The sequence below is a fragment of the Mastigoproctus giganteus genome, chromosome 8, assembly GCF_048544385.1.
Source record: "Mastigoproctus giganteus isolate SK-2022 chromosome 8, ASM4854438v1, whole genome shotgun sequence".
In the NCBI taxonomy this organism is placed as follows: domain Eukaryota; kingdom Metazoa; phylum Arthropoda; class Arachnida; order Uropygi; family Thelyphonidae; genus Mastigoproctus; species Mastigoproctus giganteus.
The window spans coordinates 164,136,750-164,156,066 of NC_143582.1; the positions used below are offsets into that span (position 1 = coordinate 164,136,750).

General features: G+C 39.1%; 1 protein-coding gene across 8 annotated transcripts in view; it reads right to left on the bottom strand.

The window, feature by feature from the left end:
- The window catches only part of LOC150081977 (fat-like cadherin-related tumor suppressor homolog), a 1,021,521-nt gene that overhangs the window by 551,290 nt on the left and 450,914 nt on the right, over nucleotides 1-19,317 (bottom strand). For all 8 annotated transcript variants that reach the window (XR_016547261.1, XR_016547260.1, XM_090379029.1 and 5 more), the window contains one exon: nucleotides 1,316-1,377. Coding sequence is in view for 6 of the 8 variants with exons in the window: in XM_090379029.1 (XP_090235155.1) it covers nucleotides 1,316-1,377 (62 nt within the window). In the remaining 2 variants the exon portion in view is untranslated. The remainder of the gene's footprint in view (nucleotides 1-1,315; nucleotides 1,378-19,317) is intronic.

Consider the following 19,317-nt stretch of genomic DNA (forward strand, 5'->3'; position numbering starts at 1 on the left):
ATATCGCTATGGATGAAACATCGGTGCACCACTTTGATCCTGAAATAAAAGAACAATCGAAACTAGCAATACCTCTTCTCCCCTCCTAATAAGTTATGAGTGCAGAAGTCAGCTGGGAAAGTCATGGCATCTGTTTGGGATGCAGGTGGCATGATCATGGCTGATTTCCAGGAATAAGGTGCCACTATCAAAGCCAAGTATTATTCTAACCTATTGAGACATTTCTGCAAAGAATTCAATGTTCAAGAGGAGTCATCTTGACATCTTGCATCAAGACAATGCCAGATGGCATGCACAGTATTTGTGAATAAGGCAACACTGCATGACTGTGGTTTTGAGCTATTACAGCATCCACACTACTCACCAGCTTCTGCTACATCAGCCTATTTTCTATTTTCAAATCTCAAAAAAGGTTTTGGAAGGACAAAATTTTGACAGTAACAATGCTGTGATGGATGAGGTCAACAGTTAGGATCAAAATCTTTTGAGTTTTATTTGAGTGGGTTACAAGAACTAGGGGACCATGGCAGAAAGTGTTGACTTAAAGGATGGGCAGGCTATGTTGTAAAATAAATGGGTTTTCACAACTTTCCAGCATTCCTTCTGTGATAGGCTAGAAACTTTTCAACCTCCTCTCGCACATATCAACATGTAGTTAACAAGTTAAGCAATCCCACCCAACCACAATGTCATTATGGGACCACTACAGATCGCATTAATCAGTAGCCTGCTTCACATTCTAGTATGGTATCATGTTATTAGGTGACCAGGGCGCCTCTGTAGCCAGGTGGGCAGGAGCAGCAGCGCGTGGCACATGCTTCTTATTTAGACCGGAGTTTGAGCCCGTGACCACCAAATACGGAGGATGCGGAAAGGACAGGGAATGACCACCGCATATCCCCGGAGCAATATGGCCTTAGTTGCTAATGCTCCTAAACAACAAACAATAAATAAATCCCCCCAAGGCAATGCACTGCAAAAGAAACGTATGAGAATGCAAAACTACCTGTTCCATTCCAGCCATCCCATTCCATTAGAAACTCTGGTTTTTCACCCAGCAAACAGGCAATTCACCTCCCTCCCAGCAAAAAAAGGATACAAAGCTGGATTTAGATATTATAAGAAGCATGTGCAGTCTCAAAAAATGTAACTATAGATTTTTATCACCACAAAAGGAAATGGTATCCCCCAATGGATAATGGAGCTCCAAACTGTGGCTTCTTTAGCTTATGCTTAAATCCAGCACTGTAAGGAAACCATTGCATAGTCCTATAATCAGGAACTACAACATACTATATAAAAAAATTATTCATACCTCCAATACATGTTCTGCTTGGCTCTCTCTATCCAGTTGATTACTTGTTGTTGTAACTAATCCTGTATGAAAAATAAATAAATAAATAAATAGACACCCAAAATAAAACTTGAAAATGTGCATATATATACACTTAAAATAAAAATAATATTCGGGAATTAAGATAAAGGAATTAGCAAGAAAAAAAAAAAAATGGTGTAAAATGGCATGGTCAGAGCCAGTGGGCACAACCAGCAGCATATGCAATTTACTTCAATTGGGAACTTTCAATATTTTAACTTTGCCATATTTTAGGAAAAAATTTAAAAAATAATATATACGTACAGTGCAAGCTTCACATAATGTGGGAGTCAGGCAAAACTTGATTACAGTTATATAAATCAGTCTATAATCAAGTCAGAAAGGATGTTAGGCAAGAAAAGTCAGATTATTAGTATTCTCTGGCAAAGAATGCAAGGAAATGTGCTATAAACAGCAGCAAAGACTTCTATGCTTATATTAAGAGTAAAAGAAAGGGGGTTTGAATCACATTGGGCCGCCTGATGTCAATGGGTAAACTGTTGACAACCCTGCAGATGTTGATTACAAACTGAATAGGTATTTCACGTCTACATTCACACATGAGGAATTCTTTAGAGAAGGGGGATGCGAGACGTTTATCAAATTCTAATAGGTAATAAATGGTTTTGGGATAACTGAAAGGAGGAAGAAAAATTGTCAAAGCTAAATATAAAAATAGCGCCTGAGGTGGATGGAATCTATCCAATTATATTAAGGGAGGCAACAAAGGAAGTAAGCAAACCCATAGCCATAATTATGAGAGTATCTCTGGATTCAGTGGAGTTCGCCACAAACTAGAGATGTGTGAATGTACCCCCAATTCACAAAGGGGGAGATTGAAGGGTGACAAGAATAATTACAGACCTGTTAGTTTAACTTCTTTTCTGGGGAAAATAATGCAGTCACTGGAAAAAGAAGCATTGCAGGATCATCTAGACAAGATTGCAGTTATAGATCAGACATGGGTTTGTTAAGGGGAAGTCTTATCTGACCAATTTTGATTGGATACTATGATTACCTCAATACAGTATACCTCAATATAGTACGTAGAACATAGATAGGATACATCAATATAGTACGTAGAACAATACTGAAACATAAATATAGCATTATAACTGTGTTGGGATACAAGTTTAGGGTTTTAATTTTGTACTGAAATTGAAATTTTATTGAAATTAAATCGAAATCATGACTCAGACCAGAGCAGCAAAGCAAAAGGTTCAAGCTAATGGGAGTGCTGTGGCTCAGGGGAGAACTGAGGGGGGAAGTTGCCCTCTGAATCACAGCCATTTAAAATGCACTATTTGCTTGATTTTTGTGGAGCAGTCAGGTATGGGACATGATACTGCCATGGGGGATGTCTTTGTATGTGCGCGATGCAAGGAGTGTAAGGAAATCAGGCGACAACTCAGCATTGTTATGGGCTTATATGAGAGCTTGAAGGACAGGGTGGATGCCCTCGATGGATTAAAAGTGAGGGGCCCATCAAGCACTCAGCTGCCCACACCAACGCCAGAGCTTGCACTTGGGCATCACACAACACAGCGGCAACCCCAAGGCAGAATGCACTGGTCCCAAAGGAACTAGTAGTTGTTGGTGACTATTGTCAGGGAAACGGGAAACATGCTTTGTAAAAAAGATAGGTGGAACAGGACCAGGGTATGTCTGCCAGGGGCAAAGGTTGATGACGTAGAGCAGATATAATCTTTTAAGGGCACAAAAGGTGATATAGTTGTACACGTTGGCACTAATGATATTAAGAGTAGGAGACCGGCGGAATTACTTAACAAGTACAGGTCACAGTTGAAAAAAAGCCGTGAATTAGGGTTGAATTTGAAAGTGTCTGCAATTCTGCCCAGACATGATAGGAGGGAGTATATGATGAGAGCCCTGATGATCAATTCGGCCCTGGAAAGATTGTGCAAGGCTCAAGGGGTAGAATTTTTTTCAGCCTGGTCTGTACTTGATAACAGGAGAGACTGCTTCTACAGGGATGGGATACACTTAAATAGAAAAAGTGCAAGAATGTTTGCTGATGCTATCGAGGCAGTTAGGTGGGTCGGAAAACTGCTAGATTGAGGGGGATACATGGACTAATAGATTAACAGTAGCCACTGGCAGAGGTGAAAGTGATTCTTGCACTGCTTCTATTGGAATGAGCAGAAGCTTGGAAAATAAGATGCAGGACATTTCAGAGACTGCTGGGAGTAATTGGGGTACAAGTAAACACATGGGTTGTGTTAGGGTAGCTAAGAAAAAGAACAGGTGCATGTATACTTAAGTGTACACCAATCCTAGGAATTTGGTAAATAAATTTGATGAATTTGAGGTATTGCTCAAAGCATCAAAGGCGGATATTGTTGGGATATCAGAGACGTGGTGTCACACACATATAAGTAATGCAGAACTGGAATTTGGGGAGTACAACGTCTACAGAAAGGATAGACAGGATAGGAAGGGAGGAGGGGTTATGCTATTAGTTAAAAAACACATAAAATCCAAGGAAGTGAAGCCAGTCGACATTGCGGGACAGTGCAGTGTTGAGTCAGTTTGGTGTGTCAGTTTGATCTCCCAGCATTAGGAGATCAAAATTGAGAATAGGAGTGTGCTATAGGCTTAATGACTCTGATGAGTATAATAAGAAACTGTACAGGGAAATAGAGTGGGCCAGTAAATCAAAAAGTCCTATAATGGGGGATTTTAATTTCATAGATATTGACTGGAATTTGTGGGTTGGTCACTCACACACTAGCAAGGCTTTTTTGGATTTATTACATGATTGTTTTCTACATCAGCATGTTCAGGAGGCAACTAGAGGGATCAATACTCTAGATTTGATTATCATTAGTGATTCTTCATGCATTAAGAATCTGCAGATACAGGAACCACTAGGAGGCAGTGATCACAGTGTGCTGAAGTGGGATTTCCTCAAGGAGGTAACTACCATCAGGGGTAAAGGGAAGGGTTATTGCTTTCGTAAAGGCGACTACGATGGTCTGAGACAGTATGTAAGTTCTATACAGTGGGACCAACTGATGATGTTACCAACAGCAAACTCAAAATGGGAAGCATTCAAAGAACTTACCTTGGAAGCTAATAGGTTTTTCATACCAATTAAGAAATATTGTTCAAGGTTTAGGCCTAAATGGATGTCAGATGAACTAATGAGACATATGGCAGAGAAGAAAAATGCATGGGATACATACAAATTAACACATGACACAGAAGCCTATGGTAGATACAAGTTGATCTGTAACCAAATTACAAAGGAGGTTAGGCAGGCGAAGGCAGATTATGAGAAATCCTTGGCAAGGGATGCAAAGAAAAACAGCAAAGAGTTCTTTACTTATGTAAACTCTAGAAGGAAGGGGATGAATCAGATTGGTCCACTTGATATCGATGGGTCAACTGTTGATGATCCTGCTCGGGTAGCTAACAAACTAAATGAATATTTAGCATCAACATTTACACATGAGGAGTTATTCAGCGAGGGGAATGCCAGGCGTGTATTCAAATCTGGCAGTAAGCTAGAGAATCTTGTAATAACTGAGAGTAAAGTGGAGCAGAAATTGTTGAAGATAAACACAAGAAAGGCACCTGGGGTGGATGGGATCTATCCAGTTATATTAAAGGAGGCAGCAAAGGAAGTAAGCAAACCCTTAGCCATAATTATGAGAGCTTCCTTGGACTCAGGGGAGTTACCCATGGACTGGAGATGTGTAAATGTGACCCCAATTCACAAAGGCTGATCAAAGGCTGACAAAGTAATTATAGACTTGTGAGTTTAACTTCTGTTCCGGGAAAATTAATGGAGGCACTGGTTAAAGAAGCACTGCAGTATCATCTAGACAAGACTTCAGTTATAGCTCCGACATAGCATGGAATTTTTAAGGGTAAGTCTTGCCTGACCAGTTTGATTGGATACTATGATGCCGTCACAAAAGAACTGGATGCAGAGAATAACTTTGATATTATATACTTGGATCTTAGGAAGGCTTTTGATACTGTTGCACATGGAAGACTGCTGCACAAATTGGAGCAGTGTGGCATTGGAGGCAAATTGCTGCTATGGATAAAGGGGTAGTTGAGGGGGAGAAGAGAGAGAGTGGTAATTAATGGACACTGCTCATTAGGGACTAATGTTATTAGTGGAGTCCCGCAGGGTTCAGTATTGGGTCCTTTATTGTTTTCTGTATTTATAAATGATATTGATGATGGTATATCAAGCTTAATGTCTAAGTTTGCAGACGATACGAAGGTTGGCAGGGTTGTCAAGGACACTACTGACACTATGCTGCTGCAACAGGATCTGGAAAGGTTGAGCAGATGGGCTGAGAGGTGGCAAATGAGGTTTAACATTGACAAATGTAAAGTACTACATATGGGAAACAGCAACCCCAGAGCAACGTATCAACTCTGTGGTACTACACTGACAGTGGTAGAGAATGAAAGGGACCTGGGGGTGGTTGTGCAGGCAGATATGAAGTTCTCTGAGCAGTGCAGATGGGCTGCAGGAGTAGCTCATAGTGTCTTGTCAAGGATATACAGGAATATTTCTAGCAGGGATAAGGAGGTGATTATTCCCTTGTATAAGGCAATGGTGAGGCCACACCTAGAGTACTGTATACAGGTCTGGAGGCCTCATTTCAAGAAGGATGTAGAGCTGCTGGAACGAGTACAGAGAAGGGCAACAAGATTAGTGAATGGAACAAAGGGGTGCTCTTACGAAGAAAGGCTTAAGTTTTGCGAATTACAGTGTCTGGAGACTAGGCACCAGTCGCGAGGTGATCTGATAGAGGTGTACAAAGCCTTGAATGGTTTGAGCATGCTCAATGCTGATGGGATTCTTCTTCTTGCTCAGAATAATCACCTGAGAGGGCATAAATTCAAATTGAGGAAAGACAGATGTAGGATAGATGTGCGGAAATTTGCCTTTAGCCAGCGGGTGGTTGGTAGGTGGAACAGACTTCCATCCCTTGTCGTGGAAGTTGATAGCCTAAATAAGTTTAAGGCTCAGCTGGACAGGTATTTCGAACGAACAGAGGGGTGAAGTGGAAGTGGTTATTTTTTATTTATTTATTTTACTTTATTTTTTTTTTTTTTTTGGCTGATGCTGCATAAGCTTGCTTTCTTGCAATAAATGCCTCTACTAATGCTAATGCTAATGCTAATATTCATTCTAGACTCAAATTTGCATTGGAAAGGGAGGATACAGATACAAAGTCATTAAACTTTCTAAATTTCATGCTTATTCGGGACTTGAATAAAATCCAATTTAGCATCTATCAAAAACCTACAAACACCGGTATGCTTCTACATTCTAATAGGCATCACCTGTTCACCTACAAATGATCGATTATCGTTAATCAATTTCTAAATGTTCAACGACGGAATCTGCTTTGGGCTCAGAAATACAAATATTAACTGGCAGGCTCTTAAACAGGGGTTATCCCCTTGCCACAATAAACCGAATTAGGGTACAGGCTAAGGATAGAATACAAAATACTACACCAACAAAAAATAGTAATATCAAAAAAAAATTTTATTTCTGTCCCATATGTTGAACAGTACAGTGGCACAAACAGCTTAATAGATTCTTTAAGATACCGAATTTAAAATTTTGGCCAGGCCAATACGGAAATTACACACTATACTGAACAATCGCTCAGTTCTTTCTGCGTTCGCAACACAAATTAATGATCTGGTATACAACATTTCTTGCGGTGATTGCGACTCGTCTTACCAAGGTTTGAAGCGATTTTCTCTGAATATTCATGTAAAAAAACATGAAGCCTCAGTTTGTGCTTCTCGTTCAGCAGCGTCAGAATTAGCCTTTCATGCCATTAATGAAAAACATACTTTTTTATTTAACGAGGCCAAAATACTTAATGTTCAACATAATTATATGCAACTATTTATTGCAGAAGCCGTAGAAATTGAATTACACGAGAATTCTGTTAACGTGCGGTGGCCATATTTGATCTCCGATACGTGGACCTTTACGTGCATGCACGAAGACAAATAATCACTATTTATAAGTTTCGGGTTCAAACCTATTCGGTAATTTTCATTCCTGTGATCACGACATACGGTCGAAAAGCGTTGTGAGCTTCAGGAAAGAAAATCGTTTTGAATATTTTCGTTAGATTCTTTTTAATTGCGTTAAATTGATTTGAATTGCGTTAAATTGATTTGAATTGCGTTAAATTGGTTTTTAATTATTTATTTTTTACTCTAATGTAAGTTTGATTTTTTCGTTTTAATATCTGGAGAGTTTCATACGGAAGTGTTCTACGTACTATATTGAGGTAAACTCGTCTTATTATTTTACAAATTACATATATCATTATTATCGTAAGAGTATAATTGGTACTATACAGGTATTCAAAGTGCAATAAAGCATTGGCATAAAAGTACTCAGTGGGCCAAAAGGCCAAAAGAACCTATAAAGATAGCCCATGTCGGTTTACATTGCTATATCCTAGAAATAAACATATAATTAGTAATAAAATAAAATAAAATAAAAATAATGATTATGCAGATAATTTTTGATAATCGGATACACTGAATGGCACATTTTTGAGAGCTAACACCATTCAATGTATCCCAAGAATAATTAGCAAGACAATCTGTTTCTGATTGTTATCTGCCTGTTTAAGTAGGTCCAAATAATTAAACATAAAGGCAATCTAAGCTAAACTTTAAATTTAACAGCAAGCAGGCAAGATAACAGATAGCCAGACAGATTGTTTTGAAACAAATATACAGAATATAATATAAAAAAAGAGTTACAACCATAATTTACTTCAGATGTGGTGTTTTTTATTTATTTTATACATGTGCAAAAGAAAGCTTATGCTGACATAAGGAGAAAGGAGGTAAAAATAAGTGTCGTAATAGTACCTCAGATTCAATGAATCTCTACTAAACATCATATTAAGTGATATAGATGTATCTAGAATAATTCTTAATAACACCCCTATATTAGAATGCTTAAATAACAACTCCAATACTATAGAAAATATAAGTACATTCAATTTTAAAAACTTATCTACTAGAATTTCTCATAACAACTTAAAACCTGTATTTATTATAAGGAGTACAAAAACATATTACCATGCCAACAGAATTATTGGGACTGCTTAATTAACACGTTTATTCAACAGCTACATATTTAATGGCGACACTATATATAAACGACATACAGGTATAGCAATTGGGGCCTGCAGCTCATGCTTAGGAGCTAACTTCTATTTGCATCATTTTGAAACAAACTTAAATAAAAACTTAATACTTTACCACTACATAGATGATCTAATAGTAATAAATAAACCCAACTTTCTTAAAGATGTAGTTAAGCACTACCCATCTGAATTAGGGCTAGCATGTACTAATAAGCATAGTACAAGTACAGCTACCTATCTAGATACAGAAATTTACAGAGAAGATAAAATATTATACACTAAACTATATGACAAGCACAAAGAATTTAGATATAAAACAATTAGCCTAACACACCGGCATTCTAATATTTCAAAGAGAATTCACAGCAATATCACTGTTTCACAAAGCTTTAGACTGATAAAAATATGTAATAATGCTAATAATATCATACAATCACTTATAGACTTGAGGTCTAAGCTTATTAATAATGAATTTCCAGCCAATTTTATCTTTAAACATCTTCACAAAGCCATTTTTATTGCCATTAATAAATGGCACAATAATAAAATAAATCCAAAATTAGATCATAGCAAAAGCATGTTCTAAATAGGTATTTCAATTCTACTAGCTCAACATTCACTATAATCATCTTCTGGTTCACAAAGATTGCTATTACAATTCTATAGTAGCTATTTAAAAATCACATTATCATTTTGAGGGCTTGTACATATGTATATAGTAGGCACTGCCTTTAGGGCATGTCATATATAGCATAAGCTCATTGAAAAAATTGTACCCAGATTTGTTCTAGATCGTAGATATAGCTTAACTTAAGCTATATCTACTATATTTGTTCTTAAGGCAGTAATCAATTTCATCTTTCACAACGGTATTACATTTCTACTTTATAAAATATTTTTTTAAAGGTATTTCATTTCAATTGGTCTTCTTAAAGGTCAGTCTAAAAAAAAAAAAAATTTGAGAACCAACTATTTATTTTCACAGGATATTATTTGTATAAACCCAGGGTCCTGAGCTGATATCATCATTCTTTTCTTTCTTGGTCATTCCCTTCTCTTTCTCTCTCTCTCTCTCTCTCTCTCTCTCTCTCTCTCTCTCTCTCTCTCTCTCTCTCTCTCTCTCTCTCTCAGGGTAACTTGGAAATTTATTTTAGCTGGTAAGCCTGATAAGTCTCAGGCTTCCTTGAACTATATGGCTAGGCTAGTAATAATAATAATAATAAAGTTCAAATTTATAGTGCTATTAAGCCCAAGATTCACATCTGGTGAGTATGAGCTTGGCACACCTAGGATCGTGAGCTGGATATCATCATTCTTCTCTTTCTTCCTTTCTTGGCGATTTCATTCTACTTCTGACTCTCTCTCTCTCTGGAGATTCTCAGGTACTTCAGAAATTTTTTTTTTTTGGCTGGTGCAGCATAAGCCTCAGGCTTCCTTGCACCATACAATTAATAATAATAATGAGTCAAGATAGGTCAGTTGACCCAGTACCAACAGGGTAATAGAAGTAAGAAATTGATTGGAAAGGTGAAGAGCATCCTCAGGAGAGACAGCGTCCACAGCACATATGAGACCAGAAATCAGAGAATACTTGGACACACTGAAGCAGAACCTCCTCACACTCAGCAAGAGACAACACCAATACAAAGAGAGCTCCCAGAGGAAAATAAACAACTGAATCTTTGATGATGACCAAAGAGCCTTCTACAGGATACTGGGTGAAGATGAGAAAGCAGGAAATGGATCACCCGAGAAGAAGACTATCGAAAAGTTCTGGGCAAATATCTGGAGCAGTGAAGTAAGCCATTAACAGCAAAGCACCCTGGATAGAAGTAGAATGGAAAAAAACAGAGGACATACAAAAGATGAGAGAGTGGGAGATTCGAGAAGTAAAACAGTCGATCAGGAACACCCAGAACTGGCGAACCCCGGGAATTGATAACTTCCACAACTACTGGTACAAGAAGCTCACCTGCACACACAAGCACCTAGCAGAGCAGTTCACTCGAATAAGGCACCCGGAGACAATCTTAAAGTTTCTCACTGAAAAAATCATATATCTGAAGTCTAAAGATGAAGATACAAGAAACCTGGCGAAATACAGGCCAATCACATGCCTCCCAATGATGTACACGATACTGACCAGCTGTATAACTAAGAAGATATCAGACAACTTAGAGAGTCAGAACATAAAGGCCGAACAGCAGAAAGGATGCAAGCGGAGCAGCAAAGGATGCAAGGAGCAATTAACAATAGATGCTGCAGTTATGGAGAAAGCCTTCAAGAAGCACTGTAACCTATACACGGCCTACATCGATTACTGCAAGGCCTTTGACTCCGTACCTCATAGCTGGCTAATAGAGATCCTGAAGATCTACAAGGTCAATCCGATAGCGACAAACTTCCTAGGAGCAACAATGGAGAAATTGAGTACCACCATTAACGTCGAGAACATCACAACTAGGCCAATCCCCATTAGAAGAGGAATATTTCAGGGAGATGCTCTGAGCCCACTATGGTTCTGTCTAGCACTCAACCCACTATCCACCATGCTCAACAGCAGCACCTCAAAGAAGGAAGAAAGAATCTGTACACTCTCACCCACCTGATGTACATGGATGATATCAACCTCTACGCGGCAACCGAGAAGCAACTCCAGCAACTACTCCGGATCACCGAAGTATTCAGCAAGGACATCAGGATGGAATTTGGTCTAGAAAAATGCAAGACCCACACACTGCACCAGGGAAAATTAGTTGGCCGAAACTACCAGCTGCTGACTGGTAAAGAGATCGAAGCTATCACAGAATGAGAGACCTACAAATACCTAGGGATGATGCAGGCTAAGCAAGAACACAAGGAAATCAAGAAGTGCCTGACCGAAAAATATCATCAGAGACTCAGTAGCCTGCTGAAAGCAAAATTGAACGAAGGGAACACAGTTAAAGCCATAAACACCCATGCAGCTCCATACTAACATACACATTCGGGGTCATAGATTGGACTAACACCGAGCTAGAAGACATCATGCGAAAGACAAGGACAATGATGAGCAAGAGTCGCCAACACCACCTGAAGTCAACAGCGGAGAGAATAACAATACCTCAGAAAGAGGGAGGAAGGGGCCTGATAGACCTGATAGAACAACAGCAAACAGTAATAGTTAACTTGAAGGATTACTTCGCACCAACATAGCACCACTCCATAAGGAAGATAGATAAGTGGCATACCCCACTCAACCTAAGTGAGGAAACCCCTCCCACCTAGACGGTACAAGAAACGAAGTTAGAAAGATGGGCAAAGAAGACACTCCATGGCAGACACTACAATGACCTCCTTAAAGATTACATTGAAAACACTGCTTCTAATGCATGGCTCACAAGCAAGACTCTCTTCTCCAAGACTGAAGGATTCATGCTTGGCCATCCAACACCAGAAACTATAGAAAAAATACATCGAAAAACAGCCCGGAATATCAGATGTCACATGTCGACGATGCCACCTGTCCTCAGAAACGATCCAATACATCACCACAGGGGGTGCAATGTGATCAACCAGACTGAGTACACTCATAGACACGACCAGGTAGCCAGGATAATACATCAGAAGCTAGCGAGGAAATACCAGTTGACCAAAGAAAGTGTATCATACTACAAGTACAAACCCCAGGAAGTACTAGAGACCTTAACCCACAAGCTGTACTGAGACCGTGCCATAATAACGGATAAAGCCATCCCGCACAACAGACTGGACATAACCCTTGTGGATAAGATGGAAAAGGCTACCTACCTGATTGACATAGCGGTGTCCAACACTAGCAATGTCCAGAAAACCCATGAGGAAAAAATTAGGAAGTACATGAGCCTCAGACATGAGATCAAGGAGATGTGGCATATGGAAGAAGTATCAACATCCCAATCATCGTGTCAACCACCGGTATGGTACCAAAGACTCTACATAGCAGCCTAGCAGCAATAGGTCTCCCAGAGAACATCTACAAGAAATTCCAGAAAGTCGCAATCCTGAACACCTGTAGGATAGCCAGAGATTTCCTCGACCGACAGTAACATCAGACATTATAACCACCCTGTGTACTTGGTAGCAGTACCAGTCACGGAGTGGAATCCCCCAATCAGGGAGAAATAATATAAGAGCATCAACAATAATAATAATTTCAGTCTATTAGTTAGTCCTAAAGTTACACAAAATTCAGAGGGCACTGCTTTCTTTGATTTTATAAATTAATAATTATTTTTTCATTTATTTAGTTTGTCTTGCATTTATCTGAACTGAGTTGGCACTGTTGTCTCTATTTGTTTTATAACAGGTAACATGTGCTCAAAAAATTCATTCTTTATATTCAGCACAGAATAGAATGGTAAGCTGCAAATTCTGATTTATTCTTTTTGTTGTAATTAGTTATTTTTAATTTACCTGTTCTGTAATGATGGTCTACAATTTATTTGGATGCTAAGAGAATACGAATACTAAATCATTAAATTTTCTAAATTTCATGCTTACTCAAGACTCGAATAAAATCCAATTTAACATCTATTGTAAACCTGCAAACACTGGTATGCTTCTGCATTATAACAGCTATCACCCATTCGCCTACAAAAGGTCGAATATCTTTAATCAAATTCTCAATGCCTATAAATATTCAACTATGGAATCGCCTTGGAGCTCGGAAATACAAATATTAACCAGCAGATTCTTAAACAGGGGTTACCCCCTGTGCTACAATAAACCAAATTAGGGTACAAGCTAAGGATAGGATACAAAAAAACTCCACCAACCAATAATAGTAATATCAAAAAATACTTTATTTCTGTCCCATAAGTTGAACAGTGGCACAAACAACTTAACAGATTCTTTAAAGATACCGAATTTAAAATTGTGGTCAGGCCAATACGGAAATTGCACACTATATTTAACAATCGCTCAGCCTTTCCTCATTTGTGACACATATAAATGAGCCGGTATACAACATTTCTTGCGGTGATTGCGACTCCTCCTATCAAGGCTCTACGCCGTTTCCTCTGAATTTTCATGTTAATCAACATGTGACCTCAGTTCGTGCTTCTCATTCAGCAGTGTCAGAATTAGCTTCTCATGCCTTTGAGGAAAAACATACTATTTTATTTAACGAGGCCAAAATACTTACTGTCCAATGTAATTATATGAGACTATTAATTGAAGAAACTGTCGAAATTAAATTACATGAGAATTCTAATGTTTGAAGGCCATATCTAATCTCCGATTCGTGGCCTTTTATGCGCATGCATGAAGACAAATAATTCCCATTTAAGTTTCCAGCTCACCCCTATTTGGTGATTTTCATTCCTGTGATCACAACATATGGTTGAAAAGCATTGTCAGCTTCCTCAAGGAAAATCGTTGTGAAATTTTTTCATTAAATTAGTTTTTTACTTAATTTTTAATTGCGTTAAATTGATTTTTAATTGTGTTCAATTTATTTTTAATTATTTTTTACTGCAATGCAAGATTTTTGATTTTTTTAATTGTTTTCATTTTAATTTCTGGAGAGTATCATACAGAAGTGTTCTACGTATTATATTGAGGTAAACTTCTCTTATTCTTTTACAGATATTGATATCGACATAGAACATATTGAGCATTATACTTCTGGTTCATTATTATTATTATTATTATTAATAGCCATATGGTACGAGGAAGCCTGAGGCTTATGCTGCACCAGCCAAAAAAAAAAAAAAAATTCCCGAGCTACCCCCCTGTGTGTGTGTGTGTGAGAGAGAGAGAGAGAGAGAGAGAGAGAGAGAGAAGAAAGGCATCACCAAGAAAGAGAAGAATGATGATATCCAGCTCAGGAACCTGGGTTTGCCAAGCCCATACTCACCAGATGTGAGCCCCCGGGGTTATACTATCATATACAGGGTGATTCACTACCAGTGCGAAAAACTTGCAGGAGGTGTAGGAGGCACAAAGACGAATCGGAATCACATAGCATTGCAGGGTCCGAAATGCCTTCGTCATGCGGTAGAGGACGTTGAACGGGAGGTCATGTGAACAGCGATCCCACTGGAAGTCAGCATTTGTGAACCAGTTCCCGAGGGAGTAGGATGGACGAGTATTCAAACGTTGAACTGGCTGGCATGCACCTCGTGTATGGAGCTGCGGACTGTAACGGGGACACTGCTCTGCGCTTGTACCAGGAACGTTTCCTGCACAGGCGTGCTCCTCATCATATGATTTTCGCACGTGTGCACAGAAGGTTACGTGAGACTGGTTGTTTCACGAGAGGTACCATGAATCGAGAGTGAACGATGAGGACACCAGACATTGAGGAGAATGTCCTACATCTTGCAGAAGGCAATCCGAGTATGAGTACTTGAGCGAGAGGCCAATAATTGGGTATTTCCCAATCCACTAAATGGAGGATACTGTCAACAAACCAAATGAGTTCATACCATCTGCAACATGTCCAATCATTGGAGCCTGCGGATTATCCACTCTGGAGGACTTTTGCTACTTGGTTTCTTCAACAGAAACGGTTCGCAAATGCTGACTTCCAGCGGGATCACTGTTCACGCGACCTCCCGTTCAACGTCCTCTACCACATGACGAAGGCATTTCGGACCCTGCAATGCTATGTGATTCCGATTCGTCATTGTGCCCCCTACACCTCCTGCAAGTTTCTCGCACTGGTAGTGAATCACCCTGTATATAGCACATACATATAAATACAAATACTACATTGGTTTTTATATATATATTGTGAATAATAATTGATAAAAAAAAAAATTAGGTGAAAAATGTTTATTCTTCTTTGACTTAAAATAAGTAACAATACAAACAATTTTAATAGAAACTTTTAACCTATCTATTGTGCAATAAAAAGGTATGAGAATAAAATTTAAACACTTAACAAGTTAAGTTTAAGAATGCTTTTATATTACACATTCTCTTGGTTTATTATTATTTTTAGAAATTGTTATCACTACTTTAGAAAATATTTACACTGAAAATGAGGCCCGCTCTTTGGGTGAGGTACCAGTTGAGTTTGGCCATAGTGTTAACACGGCCATGTTCATGCATAAAGAATGTGCAGATAACCAAACCACTAGTTTGCAGCGATCACAGTGTACTAATGTGGGGAATTTCTTCGAAAAAGAGGGACAAGAAACAAAAGAAATGGGCAATTCAACATCATTGTGGAAGTGTCACCAGAATTTGGAAAAACCTACAAGGACAGCAAAGAGTCTATGCTGGCTAGACCAGCCATAAATTCAGGGAATTCTTTCCTGTACAGCAGTGCTTTAACTGTCATAAATATGGCCATACTGCCAGAGACTTCAGACAGAATTTCCCTGTCTGTGGCCATTGTGCAGTCACTGGCCACAATTACAAGAACTGCCAAAATAAAAATCAGCAGCCAAAATGTGCTACCTATAAAGCAGCACGGCTGACTGACTATGCACTTAGTATCAGGGATGCTGGCTGGTGGCGGCACGTGTTCGGACTGTTTTGAAAGAGAGAGCGGGAATTTATAGCAGCCAATTCAGAAGAACAGTGCCCATGGAAGTATCTGCAGAAGAGGCATGCAGCAGAAACAGAACGTCTATGAGACAGCGAGTGGAGAGACTCTGTTAGAGATGAATCATTAATTAACCTAACATCCCTCTTCTGAATGGAATCAAGAGGCCTGAGAGAGGTTTTGGGGGTTTTGTCAATGATATACAGGACTTTTTCTAGCAGGGATGAGGTGATTATCCCCTTATATAAGGCAATGGTCAGGCCACACTTGAGTACTATATACAGGTCTGGAGGCCTCATTTTAAGAAGGATGTAGAGTTGTTGGAACGAGTACAGAGAAGGGCAACAAGATTAGTGAATGGAACAAAGGGCTGCTCTTACGAAGAAAGGCTTAAATTTTGCAAATTACAGTGTCTGGAGATTAGGCACCTGAAAGGTGATCTGATTGAGGTGTATAAAGCCTTGAATGGTTAGAGCATGCTCAATGCTGATGGGATTCTTCCTCTTGCTCAGAATAATCACCTGAGATGGTATAAATTCAAATTGAGGAAAGACAGATGTAGGATAGATGCGCGGAAGTTTGCCTTTGGCCAGCGGGTAGTCGGTTGGTGGAACAGACTTCCATACTTTGTTGTGGAAGTTGATAGCCTAAATAAATTTAAAGCTGAGCTGGATAGGTATTTGGAACGAACGGAGGGGCGAAATGGGACAGTTTTTTTTTTTTTTTTTGGCTGATGCTGCATAAGATTGCTTTCTTGCATCATATGCACTTTGCTTATTGGAGGCTTGAAGTGGCGAAACCCATGTTTAGTCTCTAGAGCAAAGTTTCCGGCATCCCCCTCTCCCCATACTTCTCCTTCAACCCATGCACGCTACTAAGTACTACAGGTTTTGATACCTTTCGTGTTTGGGGTTCTCATAAAAAAAAAAAAAAAAAAAAAAAATATGCCTCTTCTAATGCTAATGCTAAATCTTTTTACAAAAGAGCTCTGTTTTGTCCCCATTGAATAGTTGTGGCTGGAAATCCCCAGCTTCAATGATATCAGTGAGTATTTTTGGAAATTATTCAGCAGCAATGCAGTCACGCTTGCTTGATATTATACCTTGATATTATGTAGATTTTCTCAAGCTTTGAATTGAACCCTAAAATGCAGCAGTAAAAGGCAAAGGAGTGGGTTATAACTTCAGTAAAGGAAATTATGATGCCTTAAGGTGCTACATGGCCTCTATTCACTGGGTAGATATCGCACAAAGAATGAATACATTTGAACTGTGGTATGCTTTTAAAACATTAATCACAGATGCCATGAATGCGTATTTACCATTAAAAAAAATACTCCACGAGGAGGGTTCCAAGTTGGATGAATAGTGAAGTTGTCACATTACTTGAGCAGAAAAAGGTGGCACGGAAAGGTTACAGAGCAATAAAAAGTACTGAAGCCTATAACAGCTACAAAATGATCTGTAATAGAGCCACAGAAAAGGTTCGACAGGCAAAGGCAGTTTATGAGAAATCACTAGCAAACAGAGCAAAGAGTGGGGATAACGAATTCTTCACATATATAAATGCCAAGAAGAGCAGGACAAACCAGATCGGACCTTTACGTAAGGGAAAGGGGATAGTATTAAATACACCAGCTGCCGTTGCTGATGAACTCAACAGTTATTTTGCATTGATATTTACAAATGAAAAACCTTTTGTGGCAATGGGAAATTGTGGGTGCTAAGTTGAAAAATATGTAATTAACAATATGGAAATTTCACAAGATTATTTAATGAAAAAACTTTTGAGCCTAGAGGCCAGTAAGGCTCCTGGAGTTAATGGAATATACCCTATAATCTTAAGGGAGACAGCAAGTGAGTGAATTGAACCATTGAGGCTATTTATGGGAGCATCACTAGACTCTGGGGAGATTCCTCTGGATTGGAAAAGTGCCACTGTATCCCCCCATAGATAAGGGTGGCTCTAAGACTGAAGTGGGAAAATATTGACCTGTCAGTCTGACTTCAGTGGTAGGGAAAATCATGGAGGCAATGATCAAGGGTGGAATTCAGGATCATTTGGATCGAATTGAAATTCTCAAGGATACTCAGCATGGTTTTGTAAAGGGAAAATCATGTTTAACAAATCTGGTTCGCTATTTCGAAAGGGTCACTCACGAGCTGGATTTAGGGAATAATTTCGACATTGTTTATTTAGATTTCAGCAAAGCTTTTGACTCAGTTCCACATGAGCGGTTGCTTTATAAGCTGGAACAGGTTGGAATCACTGGGAAAATCCTTAGATGGATAGAAGGATGGCTTCAGGGCAGGAGGCAGAGGGTTGTGATAAATAGCTATTCCTCAGATTGGGTTGATGTAAGAAGTGGGGTTCCCCAAGGATCAGTATTAGGACCACTGTTGTTTTTAATTTTCATAAACGACATTGATGAAGGGATAGAGGGCGTGATGTCTAAATTTGCAGATGACGTTAAAATTGGTAGAGTAGATAATGATCACTATCAAGCTGAGCTTCTTCAGAGAGACCTAGATAGACTTCAAGAATGGTCAGAAAAATGGCAGCTGTGCTTTAATCCAACAAAGTGTAAGGTATTACACCTGGGAAACAGTAATCCCAAAAAAACTTATTCACTTGGTGGAGTTCAACTAAACCCAGTACTGGATACTGGAGGAAAGGGACTTGGGTGTTACGATACGGTCAGACATGAAATTCTCTGAGCAAGGTTGCAAGGAAGGCCCATGGTGTCCTATCGATGATCTATCGAACTTTTGCAAGTAGAGATAGGGACGTGATAATCCCATTATATAAGGCTTTTGTTAGACCACACTTGGAATACTGTGTCAAGTATGGAGACCGCACCTAAAGAAAGACATCGAGCTTCTTGAAAGGGTGCAAAGATGGGTAACTCGCCTGGTGAGTCGGCAAAAGGGCATCCTTATGAAGAAAGACTTCGAATATGTGGGTTGCAGAGTTTGGAAACTAGACACCTTAGAGGAGATTTGATTGAGGTGTTTAAGGCTCTGAGAGGCATCAGTAAAATGAATGAGGACGAAATTTTCAAGATTATAAATGATGCTAAAACTAGGGGACATAAATTCAAGTTATGGGGGGAATTGTTTAGATTGGACTGCAGGAAGTTTTATTTTAGCCAGCGTGTTGTGACTTACTGGGATAAGTTGCCTACATGGGTGGTGGAGACCGACAGTTTGGGGAAATTCAAAGGTCATCTGGATAGTACCTTC